General features: G+C 53.3%; 1 protein-coding gene across 2 annotated transcripts in view; it reads left to right on the plus strand.

The window, feature by feature from the left end:
- ECE1 (endothelin converting enzyme 1) overlaps nucleotides 1-18873 on the plus strand; it is an 88994-nt gene that overhangs the window by 59667 nt on the left and 10454 nt on the right. For both annotated transcript variants that reach the window (XM_087820179.1, XM_087820178.1), the window contains 9 exons: nucleotides 2697-2818; nucleotides 4161-4307; nucleotides 5286-5351; nucleotides 6784-6975; nucleotides 12524-12666; nucleotides 13776-13890; nucleotides 16014-16124; nucleotides 17360-17458; nucleotides 17880-17957. In XM_087820179.1, the coding sequence (XP_087676305.1) occupies nucleotides 2697-2818; nucleotides 4161-4307; nucleotides 5286-5351; nucleotides 6784-6975; nucleotides 12524-12666; nucleotides 13776-13890; nucleotides 16014-16124; nucleotides 17360-17458; nucleotides 17880-17957 (1073 nt within the window). The remainder of the gene's footprint in view (nucleotides 1-2696; nucleotides 2819-4160; nucleotides 4308-5285; nucleotides 5352-6783; nucleotides 6976-12523; nucleotides 12667-13775; nucleotides 13891-16013; nucleotides 16125-17359; nucleotides 17459-17879; nucleotides 17958-18873) is intronic.

Genomic DNA, 18873 nt, shown 5'->3' on the forward strand with positions numbered 1-18873 from the left:
CCCATGGCACCTCCAGCCTCAGCCCGGAAGCCACCAGGCCACAAGAACTTAATAACATTTGTGGGAAAACAAGGGGATGTGACCCCCAGGGCGGAGCTCACAGGAAGGGAGCTGGAGCTCGCAGAGGCAGCCTCTCAGGAGGAGAGAAGGCGCTGGATGCTTTCCGCCCCTCCCAGTGACAGGTGTGGGGGAAGGAGGACAGCCTGGAAGTTAAGTAATGAGCACAGCCAGCCTGTTCCTGAAGCCTTTCTTTGGGCCTCTTATCTGGGTGGCCTTGGGGCACTGCGGGAGGGAGGTGCCAGGCCCGCTCGCGGGCCAGAGCTCAGAGTGTGCCGCCTCTGACGCTGGCCGTGGCATTTCAGGGTCACGGCCAGAGCCAGATGTGGCCAGCCAGCCAGCTGCTGCTTCCAGGCCCGGACAAGCAGTGAGGATTCCTGCTGTCCCTTCCCGGAGGCGTTGTCATAGAGACGCGGCCCCTGGGAGGGGATGGGGAACGCTCAGCTTTCCTGCTGTGCTGCTTCCTGAGCCTGAGGAGCTGAGAGCTGTCCCTGCCTCCGCTCCGCTCCGCTCCCGGAGGCTTTTCTGCTCCGGAGGGGCTCAGGGCCCTGCAGGTGCTGCCAGGCTGCAGTGCAGCCTGTGCTCTCCAGACGCTGAGCCCCCATCGCTGCTCATGACTGCGGCCCCTGGCCTGTCATCCCCCCTCAGGGCTGTCGCCTTGACTCCAGCCAGGCAGGGCTGACGTTCTCTAACCAGTGGAAACTCTGAGGCTGTTTAGGGTAAGAACTGGGGCCAGGGGACCTCTCAGGACACGGGCCCGGAAAGCTGATTAGACTCGTCAGGAAGTGACTCGTGGCCTTTGCACCAACTGGCTGCGCCAAATGGATTTCTTTTCTCCAAACTACATGCCCTTTTATGCTTGTTTTTCCTCACACTCTCCAACTCCCCCCAAACCCAGTGCCCTTCTCCCCTCATTTCTACCTGGTGAGTAACTTTTCACCTTTCTTTTTGTTTTAAGCTTCACCCGAGGATATTTTTTCCATTGCTTTTCAGAGAGAGCGGAAGGGAGGAGGAGAGAGAGAGAGAAACATCAATGAGAGAGAGATACATCGATTGGTTGCCTCCCGCATGTGCCCCCGACCAGGGCCAGGGATCAAGCCTGCAACTGAGGTACTCGCCCTTGGTCAGAATCGAACCCAGGACCCTTCAGGTTGCTGACTGATGCTCTAACTACTGAGCCAGACCACCTAGGGCAACTGCTCACCTTTCAGAAGCAGCTCAAATAAGATGTGCTCTGGGGGCCCCCCTAGCCCCACCCCACCCAAGGGCTTGACTTTTTTTCTGGGTTCCAAAACCATTTGCATTAATCAAAGCACTTTGGTGTCTCCTGGTCATTTCTTTGTACGCCTGTGTTCACTGTTAGACCTGGAGCTCCTTGGGGGTAGGGAGAGGGTCTTATTCGTGTCTGTAAAACCTGGTGCCCAGCCCAGTGCCTGGCACCCAAGGTGCTCAGTGTTGAGAGCCTTCATGAATGAACCTCTGGGGAACCCCCTGCGAGAGGCCTTGAAGGCTGAGGAGAGTTTGGCAGTGTCCCATGCAGAAGGGCTAGAGGGTGGTTTTTTCTTGATGTGTTTACTGAGCCCTCGTGGTGGAAGGGAAACTCCGTGAGAACAGGGAGGTTGTCATTTGCACCCCCAAAGCTTGCACAGAGCCCAGCACAAAGTAAGCATCTAATATCTGTGTAGTGGATGAATGGGTGACATTCCGCCAGAAAAGTCTTCATGGAACAGGTAGGGTTTGAGGGCTTTTTGAAGGAAGCAAAGGAAGGGGTTTCAGGATCCGGGAAAGACGAGAAGTGAGGCGAAGTGGCCAGAGCAGTGGGGAGTTCCCCAGGGAGGAAGCAGGCTGGACTGAGTGAACCGAGGGGGTCAGGGACCCTGGTGGGGTCTGGAGAGGTAGGCTGAGATGAAAGCTCAGGCGCAGGAGCCCAGGCACATAGTAGGTCCTTGTGAACTGAGCAGTAGAAAATGGTCACCTTCACTGGGTGCAGATGGGACCCTGCCCTGTGCTTTCGCATGGCCCTCAGCAGGGGCATCTGGACCAGGGCCCTAAGGACAGGAGAAAGGGACAGTCTCCCGGTGTCCTAGTGTAAGGGACTGCGATGCTGCTCGCCAGATTTGGGAAATGCAAACGGCCCCTGAGTTGACTGTTAGTCTAAGGAACATACCCGGCCTCTCAGAGGAAGAAGCTGAAAGGAAATTCATAGTGAATGAAGCCTCTAAGGCTTCCACCCAACTCTAGTCTTTGTCCCAAGAAAGGCCATCTGGGATCTGAAACCAAGACTGGCCTCTGCCCCACGCACCAGGCAGGGATGTTCGGGCCCTGTGTCGGCCAGCGGGGAAAGCAGACCGTCCCCCAGCTGGGTGGCCCGTGCTGCCAACCAAGGGACACATCTACAAACCTGACCACCAGAGCGGGAGAAACGGTCTATTCTCTTCTTGTTTGCTGGCAGCTAGAAACAGGGAGCGCCTCCAGGTTGCCAGGCTGTGCCCAGGGGCGGTCACATACCTGCTGAGTTGCTCTCTGCCGCCCTGACAGGCAGGGTCCTAGCTCTGTTTACGCCACACAACCAAGGCCTGAAAAGGACCACCCAGTGCACGTGGGGGCACGTCGCAAACTGCTGTCTCCTGTCCTTCCAGAAAACTCCACAGCCAGTGTGAGCGAAGCAGAAAAGAAGGCCCAGGTATACTATCGCGCGTGTATGAACGAAACCAGGATCGAGGAGCTCAAGGCCAAGCCCCTGATGGAGCTGATCGAGAGGGTGAGTTCCTCCAGCAGACTTTCCCAGATCTCCTCCGGTCCGTGCCACCTGCCTGCCCCGCTGGCTTCTGTCCCAGCTCTCAGCTACCACCAGGGCCACCTGCCTGGAACTGGCTTCTGTCCCGGCTCTCAGCTACCACCGGGCCCAGCCACACCTCCAGTCCCATTGCCCAGCTGGATGGTGGAGCCTGGTTGCTGGCCTGTGTCAGGGCTGTCTGAGTGTGAGTGTGAGTGTGAGTGTGAGTGTGTGTGTGTGTACGCGCGCATGCACACATGCATGCTCATCTCTGTGGGTGGGACTGTCCATCTGTGTATTTGTGTGGGGATGTGTGCCAGTGTCTGTGTGGATCTGTCACACGTGCGTGTGTCTCTGCATCTGTGCGGGACAGGGGCTGTATTTACAGAGAAAATCTTTCTCTATGTTGCTGCTTCCGTGTCCTCAGAGAGTGTTTGTGTGAGAGCAGGGGTGTGTTCCAGAAGGACCAACAGAAAGTCTTGGACCAGAAGCAGAGCCCTCCCACTGACCCAGGGACTCCTGGCCTCCTGAGCAGGAGAAAGAGTCTTTCTTCCTGGGCACCTTTCAGTCAGCCTTGGATGGACTCCCAGGGGCCGCCGGGGCTGGCCAGGCTGCCTGGTGCACACACAAGGGTGGCCGTGGGTGTTTTCTAGCTGCCTGTGTTCCCTCTAGGCCACACCTCCCGGCTTGGCTCAGGGGGAGGCATTGTGGCAGGGTGGGGAGCTGTGGGCAGCAGGGACTGTACCGTCCCTCCCCTCTGGCACAGGGCCCCCACGTGCCAGCATGTGCCCAACCAGGGAACACCAAGGAGAGTTTTAAAAATCCAACTCAGAGAAACTGCAGTAGACCATAGATTATCAACCTTTTTAAAAATATGGAGCTTTCCTTACACCTGAAATTAATACAGAATAGTATTGAATGTAAACTGTAATTGGAAAATAAATAAGTACAATTTAAAAATAAATAAAATATGGAGCTTTAGGCACAATTGAATTTATGTTTCAAAAGGAATGACAGTCACGTGACTTAGTATTCAAAAAGTGAACGGTGTACCGGAAAAGTCTCCCCATCCCTGTCCCCAGCCCCCGGCGAGCAGCCGCCATGTGGATTCATGGCTCACTTGTCTAGGATACATCTTTGCTCCATCCGGGATCTCTGGCTCCCTGGTCAGAAACCCCTAATGAAGACCATCCCTTTCATTTGCTTTGAGGCTCAGAGAGGTCAGATGGCCGCTCCAGGGTCACAGAGCATGTCAGCTGCAGAGACAGATTTCGTACTTGGGTCTCCCTGCCATCTCAGCCCCTCCATTTCCTTTCCCTCCCCACAGCTCGGGGGCTGGAACATCACAGGGCCCTGGGACAAGGACAACTTCCAGGAGATCCTGCAGGTGGTCACATCCCACTACCGCACCTCCCCCTTCTTCTCCGTCTACGTCAGCGCCGATTCCAAGAACTCCAACAGCAACGTGATCCAGGTGAGCTGACCTGCTCCCAGCACGAGCGGCCAGGACCTCATGGCCTGTTTTGAGTTTAGTGCTGTCTTGGGGCAGGTGGGGAGGAGACTTGCCCTGGCCAGAGACCCACTTCTGGTTTCCGAGTCTAGGCTATTGCTGGAGGCTCCCGAGGATGAGATCTTTATAGGCAAGAAGTTTTGAAAGGGCATGCAGCCTCCTGGGGTAGGTGGGGTTACTGCAACACCAATGAGTCTTCGAGGTTCTGATTGGTCACTGTGGGCTCCAAGAGTGATGTCAACCCCTGCACACAGCTGGAGCCACATCTTGGTCCCTGCACCTCAGCCTCCAGCCTTTGTAGCTCTGCTAAGGTGGCTTAGTCCAGCTCTCTCTCTCTGTGAAGGCTGAGTTTCCACCCATCTCTGCCACTCATTCACTGTGTGACCTTGAGCAAGTGCCTCAACCTCTCTGAGCTGCAATTTCCGTACCAATCAAATGAACTATAATGCCCACTCTAGGTCTGACAAGGTGTGGCCATAAGGCTCTGATAGTAACTATCGGGAATTGACTTTCTTCATCTGCCCCACGTTCATCAAGCCCTTTACTGGCACTCTCTCCTTGAATCCCCTTTCCAGCTCTGAGGGTTAGATATTTTTTCCCTATTTTTCCAATGAAGAACCTAGGGATCAGACAGGTTCAGTGACTTGACCAAGGCTACGCGGCTTGTGAGTAACTTAACCACTGTGCCATCCTGGGAAGTGTTTTATGAAGTAGAGCTGCAGCTGAGCACTTGAACGGGCAGGAATACAGCCCCGCATGTATCTGTTCCCTCCCTGGGTGGGCTTATCCCAGGGGCGACCTCAGCTACCAGCTCGTGCTGCTGCTGGGACCCCCTCTGGCCCTCTGTTGCCTTGTGCCAGCTGGGCCCAGGCGGGTGGAGACTGTGCGGGGTGTGTGCACAACAGGAGATTCCCTCTCACTCCCTCCCGCCCTTCCCTCCAGGTGGACCAGTCTGGCCTGGGCTTACCCTCAAGGGACTATTACCTGAACAAAACCGAAAACGAGAAGGTGAGTGGGCCTCTTCAGAGAGCATGGCTTCCACCCCCAGCCCACTGCTGTCCGTGGTTTGTCACCCTCCCCCGTGTCCCCTGAGAGTTCACACCTGTGCTGGTCTTTGAGGCTAGAGGAACATAGAGGTGTCACTTATCCGATAGGTGACACGCAGTCCCTGGCGGGGGAGGGGTGTCATATGTCCCCAGCCTAGAATGAGGCTGTTTCACATTCAGGCATTACGGGCACAATAGGCAGGGAACAGGTGTCATTTGTCCCCATTCTAGAGCGATGCAGCCATATGGCCACTGCCATTTGTGGGTCCTGGGCCTTTTTTTTTTCATCAATCCTCACCTGAGGATATTTTTTCCATTGATCTTTAGAATGAGTAGAAAGGAAAAAGGGAGGGAGGGAGGGAGAGAGAGAAACATCAGTGTGAGAGACACATCAATTGTTGGCCTCCTGCACACGCCCCGATAGGGGCCAGGGATTGAACCTGCAACCCAGGTACATGCCCTTGATGGGGAATCGAACCTGCGACCCTTTGGTGTGTGGGCTGACGGTCTAACCGCTGAGACACACTGGCCAGGGCAGGTGCTGGGCCTTTTATACATGCCACCCGTGGGCCTCTAGTTACCCTGCAAATACTGAACATCTCCCTCCTCTGAACTTTGTTCACCTCGTCTGTCCCCTGGGTATTATTTTTACCTTGCTGTTTTCCGAGAAGGGAATAAAGCTCAGAGATAATAAGTGACCTGCTGAAGGTCACTTAGCCGGTAAGTGGGAAGACTGAGATTCCCATGCAGATCCACTAACTCTAAAACCCACGCCTGCCCGTCCCCCTGACTGCATCCCGGGGTGTCCCAGGGAGGCCTTGCCTGAGGTTCGTCATGTGTCCATTCATCATTCTACCCCCTTGTAGCGAGCAGGTGCCTGCGAAGCGTGCTGCTGGGGAGATAGAGATAAACAAGGCAGCCTGGCCCCTGCCCCGGGGAGCTTAGGGCCTGGTAGGGGAGGCAGGTTAATTAGCTAACCACCAATTAGAGACAGAGTGACAAATTATAATGAGCGAAGGGTGAGCTGAGAAAGTAACCTGGAGACCTAATGCAGATCTGGGGGCACAGAGGAGGACGGTTCAGAAAAAGTGAGTTCCAGGAACTGAAAGATGGCCCCGTTGGTGGCTCTCGTGGGACAGGCGTGCAGGAGGGAACGTGGGCCGGGACAGCAGGGACCAGCCCTCTTGGGGACCTGTGGCCTTCGTCCTGAGGGCCTCGGGGAGCCAGTGCAGTGGTGCACTGCTAGAGTCATTCCAGAAGCTAGTTTCCAGTGGGTTCCTGGGTAAAGCACCCAACCCCTCCCTCCCACAGCGGGCCCTGCCTCGCCCTGCCACCCTTGTCCAGTGGGCAGTGGGTGGCAGTCGCTGACAGGCTGGGGGTGCTGGGTCTCACAGGTGCTGACAGGGTACCTGAACTACATGGTCCAGCTGGGGAAGCTGCTCGGCGGAGGCGATGAGGACTCTGTTCGGCCCCAGATGCAGCAGATCCTGGACTTTGAGACAACACTGGCCAACATCACCATCCCCCAGGAGAAGCGCCGGGACGAGGAGCTCATCTACCACAAAGTGACAGCAGCTGAGCTGCAGGTAACTTGAGCTGCGGCTGGGACAGCCGCAGGGCTTCAGGACGTAGGGCGCTGGGCTGCGGGTTTTACACACACTTCATCAGATCCCCGGAACAACCCTGCGAAGCAGGGCTGGTTGTTCCACCCAGTTCACAGATAGAAAACCTGGCGGAGGCTCCGAGAGGTGGCGTTACTTGCTGAAGGCCACACAGCTAGGGACCCCAAAGCTAGTGTCTCGCCTGGGCCAGGTTGCTTTTCTGTAACAGCATTTGCCTGGGGAGACTGTGGTCATGATAATAACTCACGCTGACTAGGCATTTCCCGTCTCTCAAGCACCAGGCTCATCGAGCTGGTGTACACAGCAGATAGTAAGTGAGAGGGCTGGGTTCTTTCCTCCTATCACCCCCTTTTTAAGCCCAGGAGGTTAGGGGACATGTTCAAGGCCAGGAAGCTCCTAAGTGGCAGGGGAGCTGGGCATTGGACTCAGGCTTGGTTCATTGAAGCTCTGCTCCTGACCATGACCCCGGTGACCTCCAGGTGGAATCCGGTTGGGGTCAGAACTGGAGGCTCCCTATACTGAATGTAACCCGTCTGAGAAACAGATGTCCCCTCCGTAGCTCAGCCTTTGCGAAAGGCTGCCCCCTGGCGGCTGCTTGGGACTTGCAGGTCATGAGTTTGCCCGCCACGTTCCTTCTTTCCAGTTCATGGGGTGTTGGTGGCCAGCCTTATTCCAGGCCCCATCGTCACAGAGACCAGTCGAGTGGCCTCAGCCAATCTTCCTATTCCCTGCCATCGCCCAGGAATGCTTGGCTGGGCCTTGCTTTCCCTGGGCAGGATGTCTGGGCCACTTGTGTTGGGACACCTTAAAATGTCTCCTCCTGTACCCTGACCAGCCAAGTCCTGCCCCTGCATTAGAGTTTGGCTCATTTGCTCTCCTTTCTGGAAGGACACTGAGTTCCCTACAATCCTCCCTTTTCTTCCCCCAATCCTCCCTTTAACGAGTGTATATGGGGCCACCAACAAGGAGACAACCCCAAACTCACCGCTGAGTGTTGAGCAAAAAAGAAGCAGGGCACTAGGGCACCGGGAGGGCGAAGGCAGGGAAGGTGTCTGGTGAGTGGGTGGGCCGTAGCCCGGGTGGAGGTGCAGCCCACACAAAGCCTCCTTCTGGGTGCCAGCTGCCCTTTAGGTCCCCAGAGAAGCTGGCATCGGGGTGAGTGGTGCTGGGTGAGTTGTCAGGAAGATCAACAGCCTGTGCACCATCTGGCACTGTTTTCCGCTCTGAGGCCAGGTTGAGAGAGATGCTGTTTGTGTGGCATAATTTGGTTCGCTCCAGCTGCCCGGTTCTCAGCTGGAGAGGGGCCCGCGGTCCCTCAGCTCCCCACCGTGGCCATGATGCCAGCCAGCTACCCCAGGAGTGGCAGAGAAGGCACAGTAGCCCTGGGCACATCAGCCCCAGCCTGGCCATCGGGTTCTGCCCCAGGCACCCAGTCCCCATTGCTTCTGTTCTGTTCTTCAAGCAAGAAAGGAAAGGCCTCTCCTCCCTCCCGCTGCATAGCTTTCCGGGTGGGAAGGACTCGGCAGACGCAGCAGCCTGGAGTGGTGTGAGCCGTGAGCGGGGGGCGGGGGTCAGAAGACTGCTCTGGCCCAGCCCCACCACCAGCTGTGTGACCTTGGACAAATCACACAACCCCTTCCTTGAGCCTCGGTTTCCTTTCTTGTAAAATGGGGCCTTGCTCATTCGTTCACACCTGCCGTTGTGCCAGGACAGACAAATGAGAGGCAGCCCCTGCCCTCGCAACCTGGAGTCACAGAGTCCTTTGAGAACAGGCTGAAAACTGCGGAGTGTCTCTCAGAAGAAATGGGCATGTGTACATATACAATAACAATGTCTAACTTTTAAAGCCATCCTGGACCCCTGAGGCCCATCTCCTGGACAAGAATCTCTGCCAGGCCTGCCCTCGGGGTTGCAAGAGGATGCGATGAGGCCAAGGCTGAGATTTCTCTTTGGAAGCTGATATATGCAATTCCAGCAGATTTTAGTAATTAGTATTAGTATTAATCCTTTGTTGCTAGTGATCCCAACCCATGTCTCTAGCACTAAACTAATTCAATTCATTCCACCCTTGGACAGAGAACGTCTAGTTCCCTGGTGCCTGGAAATTGGTCTTCTTCCTGTCCTCCCGGTCACTTGGGAAGGCGCTCCAGCCTTCACAGTGTGGTTCCAGGCTAGCCCCGCCCAAGTGGCCTGAATTTAGAGCACTGAATCGGACATCCCTCTGTCACTTCTCCGGAGGCCTGAGGACCCTCCCATTCCTTTCTAGGACTTTCCACACCAAAAGGGGTTTGGGAATGAGCCCCATCCCCTTTAAATGCTCCAGCTGAGATAAAGCTGGTAGCATCTTTCTTTTCTCTCCCACTTTGCAAGCCTACTTGAGCCACTTGGTTGGTGACCAGCAGTGCTCTCTGGCTTCGGGTATGGAAAATAGAGCTCATCCGTGTGCCCCAAAGGATTTGAGTCACAAGTAGAATGTCCTAGTTGGTTAAAACAGCCAGCTCCTTGGAGACGGACCTAGGCACACATGTTTCAGTTACGCGTTCTCGAAAGGAATAGAGATAGAAAATATAGAAATCCTGGTATTCAACACACTCCTTGTCTCAGAGTTTGGGGATTTACCTGCACAGAACACCTGCTGTCCCTAAAGGAACGGGCTTGTGTTAAGTACATAGCGGTTTATCTCTGCCCCATATCTGTGCCCTGATCAGAGAGTTCCAGTCACCTGTAGTTTATGAAGCTCTTGTTAATTGTATAAACAATGACGTTTTATAAACTTGGCAAATTTCTCAGGGGTCTTTGCCAGCAGGTCATGTAGACAGGTGGCTCTAAGTGTTGAGCCCTGTTTGACCATCTCACCTAAACACCTCCAAGTTTTGCAGCCACAGAAATGTTAAGAGCAGGCCCAGAGGTTGCCTTCCCGGGGGGCCCCTGCCAGGAAGGGAGAGCGGAATGAACAAGCGAGGAAGAGAGGGGACTCGGGTTTGTGGAGCGGGCTGTCCCGAGAGGCACAGAGCAGCCAGTCCCGGAGTGGGAGGTGGGGGTTGTTGTCTCCATTTCAAAGACGGGGTCTTCTCAGTCCAGCACAGGGCTCTTCCCCGCTGTGTCGCTGCGGGCAGGCTGGCATGTGCCGGAGCCCGCTGGGCACAGCCGTCCCCAGCTCTGTGGGAAGTCTGCAGTGGGTCACGGTGGGAATGCAAACCAGCCCCCCACTGAGAGCCGGTTGTCCAGCCCTCCTCCATCCTCTGAGGTCCTTGTTCCCCAGCAGCTGAGCTGTGCTGCCCTTTGAAACCAGACACGTGAGTACACCTGGGTTTCAGACCTGCGCAGTCACTCAACTGTGTGACCTCAGGACCTTAGCTCCTGTGGAAATTCAGTGCCTGTTAACTGGAGGGTTTTTATGGTTGCCTCTCTCTGTGAGGACATCATAAGTATTCACCAACAGGTTATAGATTCAGCTGATGTTACAGACTGATTTTACATTACGGATTGATCTTACCATCTGAAGGCCATTTGTAATGCCTCTCTCACCTTCCTTCGTCTTGCGTTTTGCCCCTTTTCAAGGGAACAGAGAACAGAGTTTGGAATTGGGCAAGCCCAGGCCCACTGTCGGGAGACCTTGAGCAGTGATTACAATCGCTACTATTGATCGAGTGCTTGCCAAGTGCCGGATACCGTCCTAAGTGATTGACACATACAGGCACTTTTGCTGTAACACAGCACATTGTAGTCCCAGAAATCCTTGCATTCTGTAAGGTTACAGGACAAAAAAAATAACTAAAAATAGCAAGACAGATGGGAAAAATAGGTCTAGAGCAGACCATTCAGAAGTTGTACAATTTTGCTTGAGGGCATTACACAAAGTGAAATAAGTGTCACAAAAGGATAAATACTGTGTGATTCAGGTTCACAGAGACAGAACTTGGAGTGGTGGTTTCCAGGGGCTGGAGGAGGAGCTGGGAGAAGTTATTGTTCAGTAGGTGCAGAGTTTCAGTTTTGCAAGATGAAATACATGGATGGATGGTGGTGATGGTGGCGTAACGGTGTGAATACTTACTGCCACTGAACTGTACACTTGAAAAGGGTTAAGATGGTAAATTTTAGATGTGTATTTTTACCACAATTTAAAAAAAAACACATGTTGTGTAACTTTGTAATCAAAACACTCACAAAACAATAATTGGAAACTTGAGAGACCGCACAGCACAGCTGGAGGCTGCCTGGTGGGAAGGGGACATGCTGGCTGTGGACGGAGCCCCTGCAGACCAGCGGGAGCTCTGAGCGGTGGGGCTGCCACAGGGTGGGCCAAGGGCCAGGGCCAGGGCCAGGGCCAGGGCAAGGGCAAGGGCAAGGGCAAGGGCAGCCTGCCAAGAGCCGAGATATGCAAAGCTGGCCGTGCGTCTGTGGGGAAGGAGCCCCTGTGCAGGTGCTCATTTTAAATTACCTTAAAATATAGCTGACGGGCTTCCTATGAGTGCATCGGCTGAGCTAAGAGCTTTTCTTTTCTTGCTGAAGGTTGTCATTCTACACGTGCTTTTCTGGATGCCTTGCCTGAGAAAAATCAGCTATGGACCCAAACAATTGACACATTCTACTGCTCTCATTCTTGAATTTAGCAGTTGTATAGAAGCCGGTTGATGTTACAGAAGTGCGTTTTGAGTGAAACAGACAGTATTAACGCGTTTACTCCTCATATTAACCCTGTGGAGTGTGTTTTGTGATTATGATGGTCCCAAGGCACAGAGCGGTTCATCGTCTTTCTCAGGGTCACACAGCTTATGAGTAAGAGAGCTGGAGTATGAACCCAGGCAGTTTGGCTCCAGATTCTGCACACTTATCCATTAAGGCCTGTCTGAGGCTCAATTTCTTCACCTATAAACTGGGGGTAATAGCACCTACCTCCTAGGCTTGTCATGAGCACCAGATGGGAGATGAGTGAGTCATTGGCATGGGAGGGGCTCGATGAAGGGTAGCTTCTCCATGCTGCTGTGTCTCCTCTCTCCCATCCTAGTTCCATTTCAAGTTCAAGTTTGGCTCCTTAGAACCCTAGGTACATACCTCTTTGACACCCCTGCGCATTTCTCTCTCTACTTAGCCAAGGTGTTAAGCGTGACTGACACACTGTTATGTTTTCCATTAAACCAGAAATATGATACTATTTGATATTTAGCTTGTATTTGTAACCTGAATTTTACCACCTAAATGTATTGTTCACATGTTGATTTCCTACATTAAAATACTTTTTGTTAGGAATTTGCCATATTGAGCAACATTTTAATATGGAAAGTTCCATTAGCCATATGAATTTTGACATGTTTCAGAGAGGTCAGTAAAGAAAATATTATTTGAATATATTTTTTAAAAAGAATTCTCTGTATGACAACTCCAATAAAAGTCCGCCAGCCTTTGTTTGACAGCTGCCAGCTCCCAGCTCTTGGCTTTGTGTGAGGATGGAGGCACAGTGACACGCCCTGGAGACCTGGCCTCTGAGTCACACTGTCTTCTTCTCTTCCAGGCCTTGGCGCCTGCCATCAACTGGCTGCCCTTCCTCAACACCATCTTCCACCCTGTGGAGATCAATGAATCCGAGCCTATTGTTGTCTATGATAAGGATTACCTCGTCCAGGTCTCCACCCTCATCAACAACACTGACAAGTGGTAAGGGCGCCCGGTGGACTGGGACGGGCCTCTTGCAGGCAGCCTTTGGGGTCACTCAGGCAGGATGGCTGAGCGGTGACAAGCTGACTCAGGAAAAGGAGCCCTGGGGCTGGCTTTTGAGCACAGGTTCAAATCCCAGCTCCTCCACCTACCAGCTTTGTAGGTTTGAGCACATTTCTTTCCCTTTCTCGGGTCATTTTCCACATCCATAAAATGGAGATACAAATAGCACCTACCCCATAGGGTTGTGAGACTTGAGTGAAACAGTACAGTGTTTTAATATAGTGCCTTGATGTGGAATGGGACTCGGTAGGTGGTAGCTCATATTTTTAGTTAATAATTACCCAAAACACTACTGTTGATCGTATGGGACGTGTGTGTGTTTGTGAGTGTGCACATGTGGAGAGAGAAGGCATGTATGTGAGAGGGACAGAGATGGATTTCTAATACATGGTTCCTTTTCCCCCCATCATTGTGACTGGATGTTAGTCTGCTTTTCCCTTGACTTTTTTAAATTGAATTTTGAGAGAGAGAGAGAAAGGGAGACAGAAAAAAAGAGAGAGAGAGACATCGATTTGTTGTTCCACTTATTTGTGCATTCATTGGTTGATTCTCGTATGTCCCCTGACTGGGGATCGAACCCACAACGTTGGTGTATCAGAACAATGCTCTAACCGACTGAGCTACCCAGCCAGGACCTCCCTTGACTTTTATCATAAGCATTTTCCCCATGCCATCCCAAACTCTCTGCAGGCCTCATTTTTCATGGCTACATACTATTCCATTGAGAAAAATCTGTGGATATTTACTGACTCCTCCCCCTGTTGGTTCCAGTTTGAGGCTAGCAACAAGCGCTTATTGAGCACTTGTGGTGTACAAATCATTGCACTAAGCACTGAAAGCTTTTCAACAGAAGACCCAGGCTCTGCCCTTGAAGAAATGATGGCTAATGTGCTTAGAGAGCCATACCAGACAAACTGAGACAGGTGTGGAAAGAACCCCTGGGATCAGAGCACTGGGCCTGAGCGCCCCCTAGAGGTCAGTGGGGGGAGTTCTGTGACGTTTCGAGCCCAGCGCACTTCTGAACGCCTTGTCCCCTCTTGCCCCAGCCTGCTGAACAACTACATGATCTGGAACCTGGTGCGGAAGACAAGTACCTTCCTTGATCAGCGCTTTCAGGACGCCGACGAGAAGTTTATGGAAGTCATGTATGGGACCAAGAAGGTGAGCCTGTTACTATGCACTCCCAAACGCTTGTTGAGTACCTACTGTGTGCCAGGGCTTGGGTTGGGGGCTGGCATGACCACAGTACCCTCCATGGAACTCCTGAAGGAGGCAGACAATAGGCAGAGAATAAAGAGGGCCACTGAAGGGGCCTGCCCAGGTGTCCCTGAGCACACAGGAGGGGGCCTGAGCCATCCGGGGGTACGGTGTGGGGTGGACAGAAGCTTCCAGGGGGAGGTCGTTATACTAGGTCTTAAAGAATAAAGAGCAGTGGGAGAAATGGGGCACATCTGTAATACTTTCAACAATAAAGATAAATCTAAAAAGAAGAATAAAGAAGAATCTTAGCATTTTAGCTAATTTACAGCCAAAGGTAGCCTCTGTGCTCTCCCTTCCAACTCCTCCATGGTGATGAGGGTAACGCTTTCCTTATATAACTCACGGGACCGTCACATGCCCTGTGAGGTGGGTACGATCAGCATCCCCCATTTACACAAGGAACCCCAATATGACTTCTTCCCCATAAACACAGCACTGGGCAGCGCCTGGCTCATGGTAAACATGACTCCGCTGCTCACCGATGCTGTTACCCTCCCAGGCCCAGACCTCATGGTCTCCACCCACCTGTAAATGCCCCCACATTCTTTCGGGGGCCCCAGGGCCGCCCTCCCCATCCCTCCGCCTCCCCCCAGGGAACCCCCGGCCCTGACCTCCTTTGTGGGCAGCCTTGGCCAGATCCAGGTGCGGCCTGTGTCCAGCTGGAGGCTTTGCCCCTGGGGAAGGGGGGGCTGGGGGAGAGGGAAGGTGTCCAGGTGGAGTCCTGGGGGGGGAGCTTAAAAGACCTTGGGCAACTGTATTTGAGAAGGTTAGGGTGCCTTTTTCTTGCTTCCTTCTTGCCTGAAAAATTTTTTTAACTAAGGTGTAACATATTATATGCAATTAAATGTATACATTAAGTACACAGCTCAGTGAGTTCTGACAAATGAAATCACCCATGTAACCACCACCCCATTTATTCAGAGTCTCCTGAGCAGAAGGTCCTCTGTGCCCCTTCACATTAGCCCAGCCTTCACCCCCCGTGGGTGCAGATGGGTGTAGTCACAATCCCACGCCCGGGGCCCTTCTGTGTCTGGTTCTCAGCGTAAGTCTGCGAAATGCATCCGTGTTGTGTGTATCAGTAGTTGATTCCTTTTTGTTGCCTAGTAGTGTGTTGTATAAAAATACATTTTGTGTATCCATCTGCCAGTTGATGGGAGTTCGGGCTGATTTCAGTTGAGGCCTGTTATGAAGCAGGCTGCCCTGACCTGGGTGGCTTTTGCCATCTGTTGTTCAGGGTTCAGAAGACTCAGCTCCCTCTGCAGCGCTAGGGATTTATGGGAGCGGGGCCCCCACTTGGAGTCACGCAGACTGTCCACAAAGGGCTGCTGGGCAGGGGAGCAGGTGGGACAGAAACTACCCTGGGCTCTTCCCGAGCCTGCTCTATGAGGTTGCAGCCCCGGGTGCCTGTTTCAGCTGCACAGAGGTGTCCTGTAGGCGAGTGGGCTTGAGGGTAAGACGGGGGACGAAGGGACACTTCAAAGTTTTGTAGTGTTGCTGTGACAGTTTTGTCTCCAGGAGGCTTTAAATGGGGCTGGGATCCTGGCGTCTGGGAAGGTTCTCCTGTTGCTCAGGGTAGACAAGGTAACCTCCCAAGGTTCTTGGTCACCGGGACTCTTAGCCTCCCCCAGGAGGTAGAACAAGGTTCAGATGGGAGCGTGGGGTGTGGGGTCACACGTGGCAGAGTTCCGGTCACTGTGGGACCCTAGACCAGAGGCTTCTCCGTGCTCAGTTTCTGTTTCCTCGCCTGTCAGGGCCTGTCTTCCTAGACTCTCAGGCTCACTGTGATGGCTCCACAGGGTACCATCTGTGAAGTGCTGTGCATGGAGCCTGTGTTCAGGAACTAGAAGGTGGCCGTGATGAGAGGTGTTCTGTTGTCCAATGCCTAAAATAACTTCTACCCAGTCTGAAAAGGAATCCCTGAAGTTCTGGAAGGAAGCAGGGGCCCCAGCTGGTGCTACCTCCCAGATGAACAGGGGTTGGGAAGGAGGCGGGGATCCAGTAACCCTTCCCACTTGTGTTTCCAGACCTGCCTTCCTCGCTGGAAGTTCTGCGTGAGTGACACAGAAAACAACTTGGGCTTCGCCCTGGGCCCCATGTTTGTCAAAGAGACCTTCGCCGAGGACAGCAAGAACATAGTAAGTACCTCCCCTTGGACACAGGCTGTGACATCACGCCAGCGATGGCCCCTCGTGAACTTGGTGGCCCACACTCTGGTCTGTTCTGGACCTTCTCTGCTCCGGCCCGGGGCTCCCGCCTTAACTGCAAGGTCTCGTTTCCTGCAGCCCTGAAAAATGGGAGTTACTCATGATCATTACTGTTGCTGAGTGCCAGGCCTTCAGCTGTGTCACCTCATTTAACCCTTACCGCAGAGCAGCCATCTCCACTTCCCAGGGTGTGAAGCACCCAGCGAGAGAACGTGGACAGAGCAGCTCTGCCTAGAGTGTGACGTTTTTCTTACTCCGTGGGTGACAAGTTTGTTCTAAATGAGCAGAGGACATGGAAGCAACCAGGCATGAAATCAGATCCTGAGCTTACCAGTTCCCTGTTGTGTGACTTGGGACAATATTCTCACCTCACCTGTAACGGGGTGGGGAGGGCCAACCCACAGGGGGAGATTAATGCGATACTACACATAGAGCTCCTGCCACAAAATAAGGGTTCAATGAAAGGTATGGTTGTTACAGTTTTTATTGCTAAATATTAAGTACATAGATATTATCTGCAGTCAAAGGTTAGCAGACGGAGACTCAGACCTATTCCGTGACTTGCCTGTGCAGAGTCTGAGTCCAATTCTGTTGGCCATCAGCCCTTCTGCTCTTCCTGCTGCGAAGCCCCACCTCCCCCGGTCTGGAATCTTCAGCTGCCTGGTCTGCCTGTGACAGTGTCACCCTTGAGAACAGACGTTCCTCCCCAGCCTGAGCAGAGTGTTTCTGAAACTGCTCCTTAAACTTGAGCTCTCTAGATTTCAAAGCCCATTCCATCAAAAAGGGATTCTGTGGTCCAGTAAGTCTGGGAAAGGCTATGTATTCTAACCCTTTCCAGAAAGAATTGCACTGCATGGTACACCTTAAAGGCTCTGAAAAGTCCCGCAGCAAAGACTTTTCCTGCATTCTCAAAGCTTGCCCTAACTGTATCTGACCATGGAGCCCCGTTTACGGAAGTCTAGCCTTTTCTTATGGGATGCTAGTGTTCTGAGGAACAAGGTTGGGGAACATGGCTGTGGCCCCCCCCCCACCTTAGCCCAGCGCCTGGGAGCCTGCGGCGTTGAGCCAAGACCTGAGTTTAGTCTTTGCTTTGTGTTGTCCTCCTGCACTGGGTGCCCACCCACGGCCCCGAGCTTCAGCTTCAGCTTCTGCTTCTGTCTCCACAGGCCAGCGAGATCATCCTGGAGATCAAGAAGGCGTTTGAGGAAAGCCTGAGCACCCTGAAGTGGATGGATGAAGACACTCGGAAGGCAGCCAAGGAAAAGGTGAGGCTCACCGGGTGCTTGACGGGGGTTGCGAAGGAGAGACCGCATCTAGATGCCACCCTGCCCTCGGGCTGGGCAGCCCGGCAGGATGGAGGGACAGCCTTGAACACGTGCTTGCATTAATGACTGATGAAAACCACATGCTGAATGTGCAGGGAGATGTGAGGTGTCTGATAGAGAGTGGACAATCTGATGTGCTTGGTGGGGTGGGGACCGGGGAAGGCTTCCCTTAGGAAGTGACATTTAAGTGAGACCCAAGAGATAAGTAGAATTTAGACAGGAGATGAATCTTTCCAGAAAGAGATATGGAAACCCTGGGGTGGAAGGAGCCTGGCCCTGTGTCTCCTTGGCCCACACCCTGAGCCCAGCACCCTCAGAGCCCGACTGGGCACTCACTGTCCTCTTTGTCTCCCCTCTCCAGGCTGATGCCATCTACAACATGATAGGCTACCCCAACTTTATCATGGACCCCAAGGAGCTCGACAAAGTGTTCAATGATGTGAGTGGTTCCTACCTGCCCCTTTGCATTTCCAAATGCTCCCTGGGGTCCCCATTTGGGAAAGGGGAGCGGCAGGCTGGGTCCGGATGAGGCGCTGGAGGCTCTGTGACTGTGACGACACCTTGAAATGGTGAGCTGTGGGCTTTGGGGGTGGACCAGGCATGAGGAAGCTGTTCCCTGTTCCATCTCCTGGGCCAGCCGGAGGCCCCCGCCTCCTTGGAGCCACCAGCACCAGTGCCCAGCAGTCAGTGCCAGAACAGTGCCTCGTGCCCCTCTGGAAGTGGTCAGTTATATTTAATGAGTGGTAACTAGTGGAGGGAAATAGACCCTAGAAGGTGCAGAGAGCACTGGGCCCCTGTAATATCAGGGGCAGAGTGCAGCGTGGAGCCCCTCATACCACCTCTTCCTTCCCAGCCCAGAGTTACCTCCTACCCGGGGTCCCCCCACCCTCCCAGAGAAACCTGGGCCCCTGGTTTGGCGCCTGAAATGCTAACAGGAAAAAGGAAGCGTGAATCTCAAATGCACGTCGAAGCTTCATTTGGGCAACAAGGGTGGTTGACGTATCCCTGGTGGTTAGAACTTTGGGCAAATGGATTGTGCTTCTGCCCTTAAATTTTATATTTTTGTGATTGAAGTTCATAAATTCAGGCATTTTTCAATTATAACCTCTCATCACGGTTATATTTAAAACCTAAGACTATTCGGATCGCTTCTGAGAATGTGAGTCTCGTTCTGCAGCCTTCACCCTTGAGAATAATTTAAGAGGCTCCGGAGTATCAGGCCAGGAGACCAGGGGCTCCTGGAAACAGCGCGGAGGACCCGAGCCTGCCCGCAGGGCCCAGCATCGTACTCGGTCCTGGCGTAAAGCCAGAAAGCCCTGGCTGGGGTCCGAGGGACAACCTTGCGCCTGAAAACT

The sequence above is a fragment of the Miniopterus natalensis genome, chromosome 9 (assembly GCF_054644295.1).
Source record: "Miniopterus natalensis isolate mMinNat1 chromosome 9, mMinNat1.hap1, whole genome shotgun sequence".
Lineage (NCBI taxonomy): Eukaryota > Metazoa > Chordata > Mammalia > Chiroptera > Miniopteridae > Miniopterus > Miniopterus natalensis.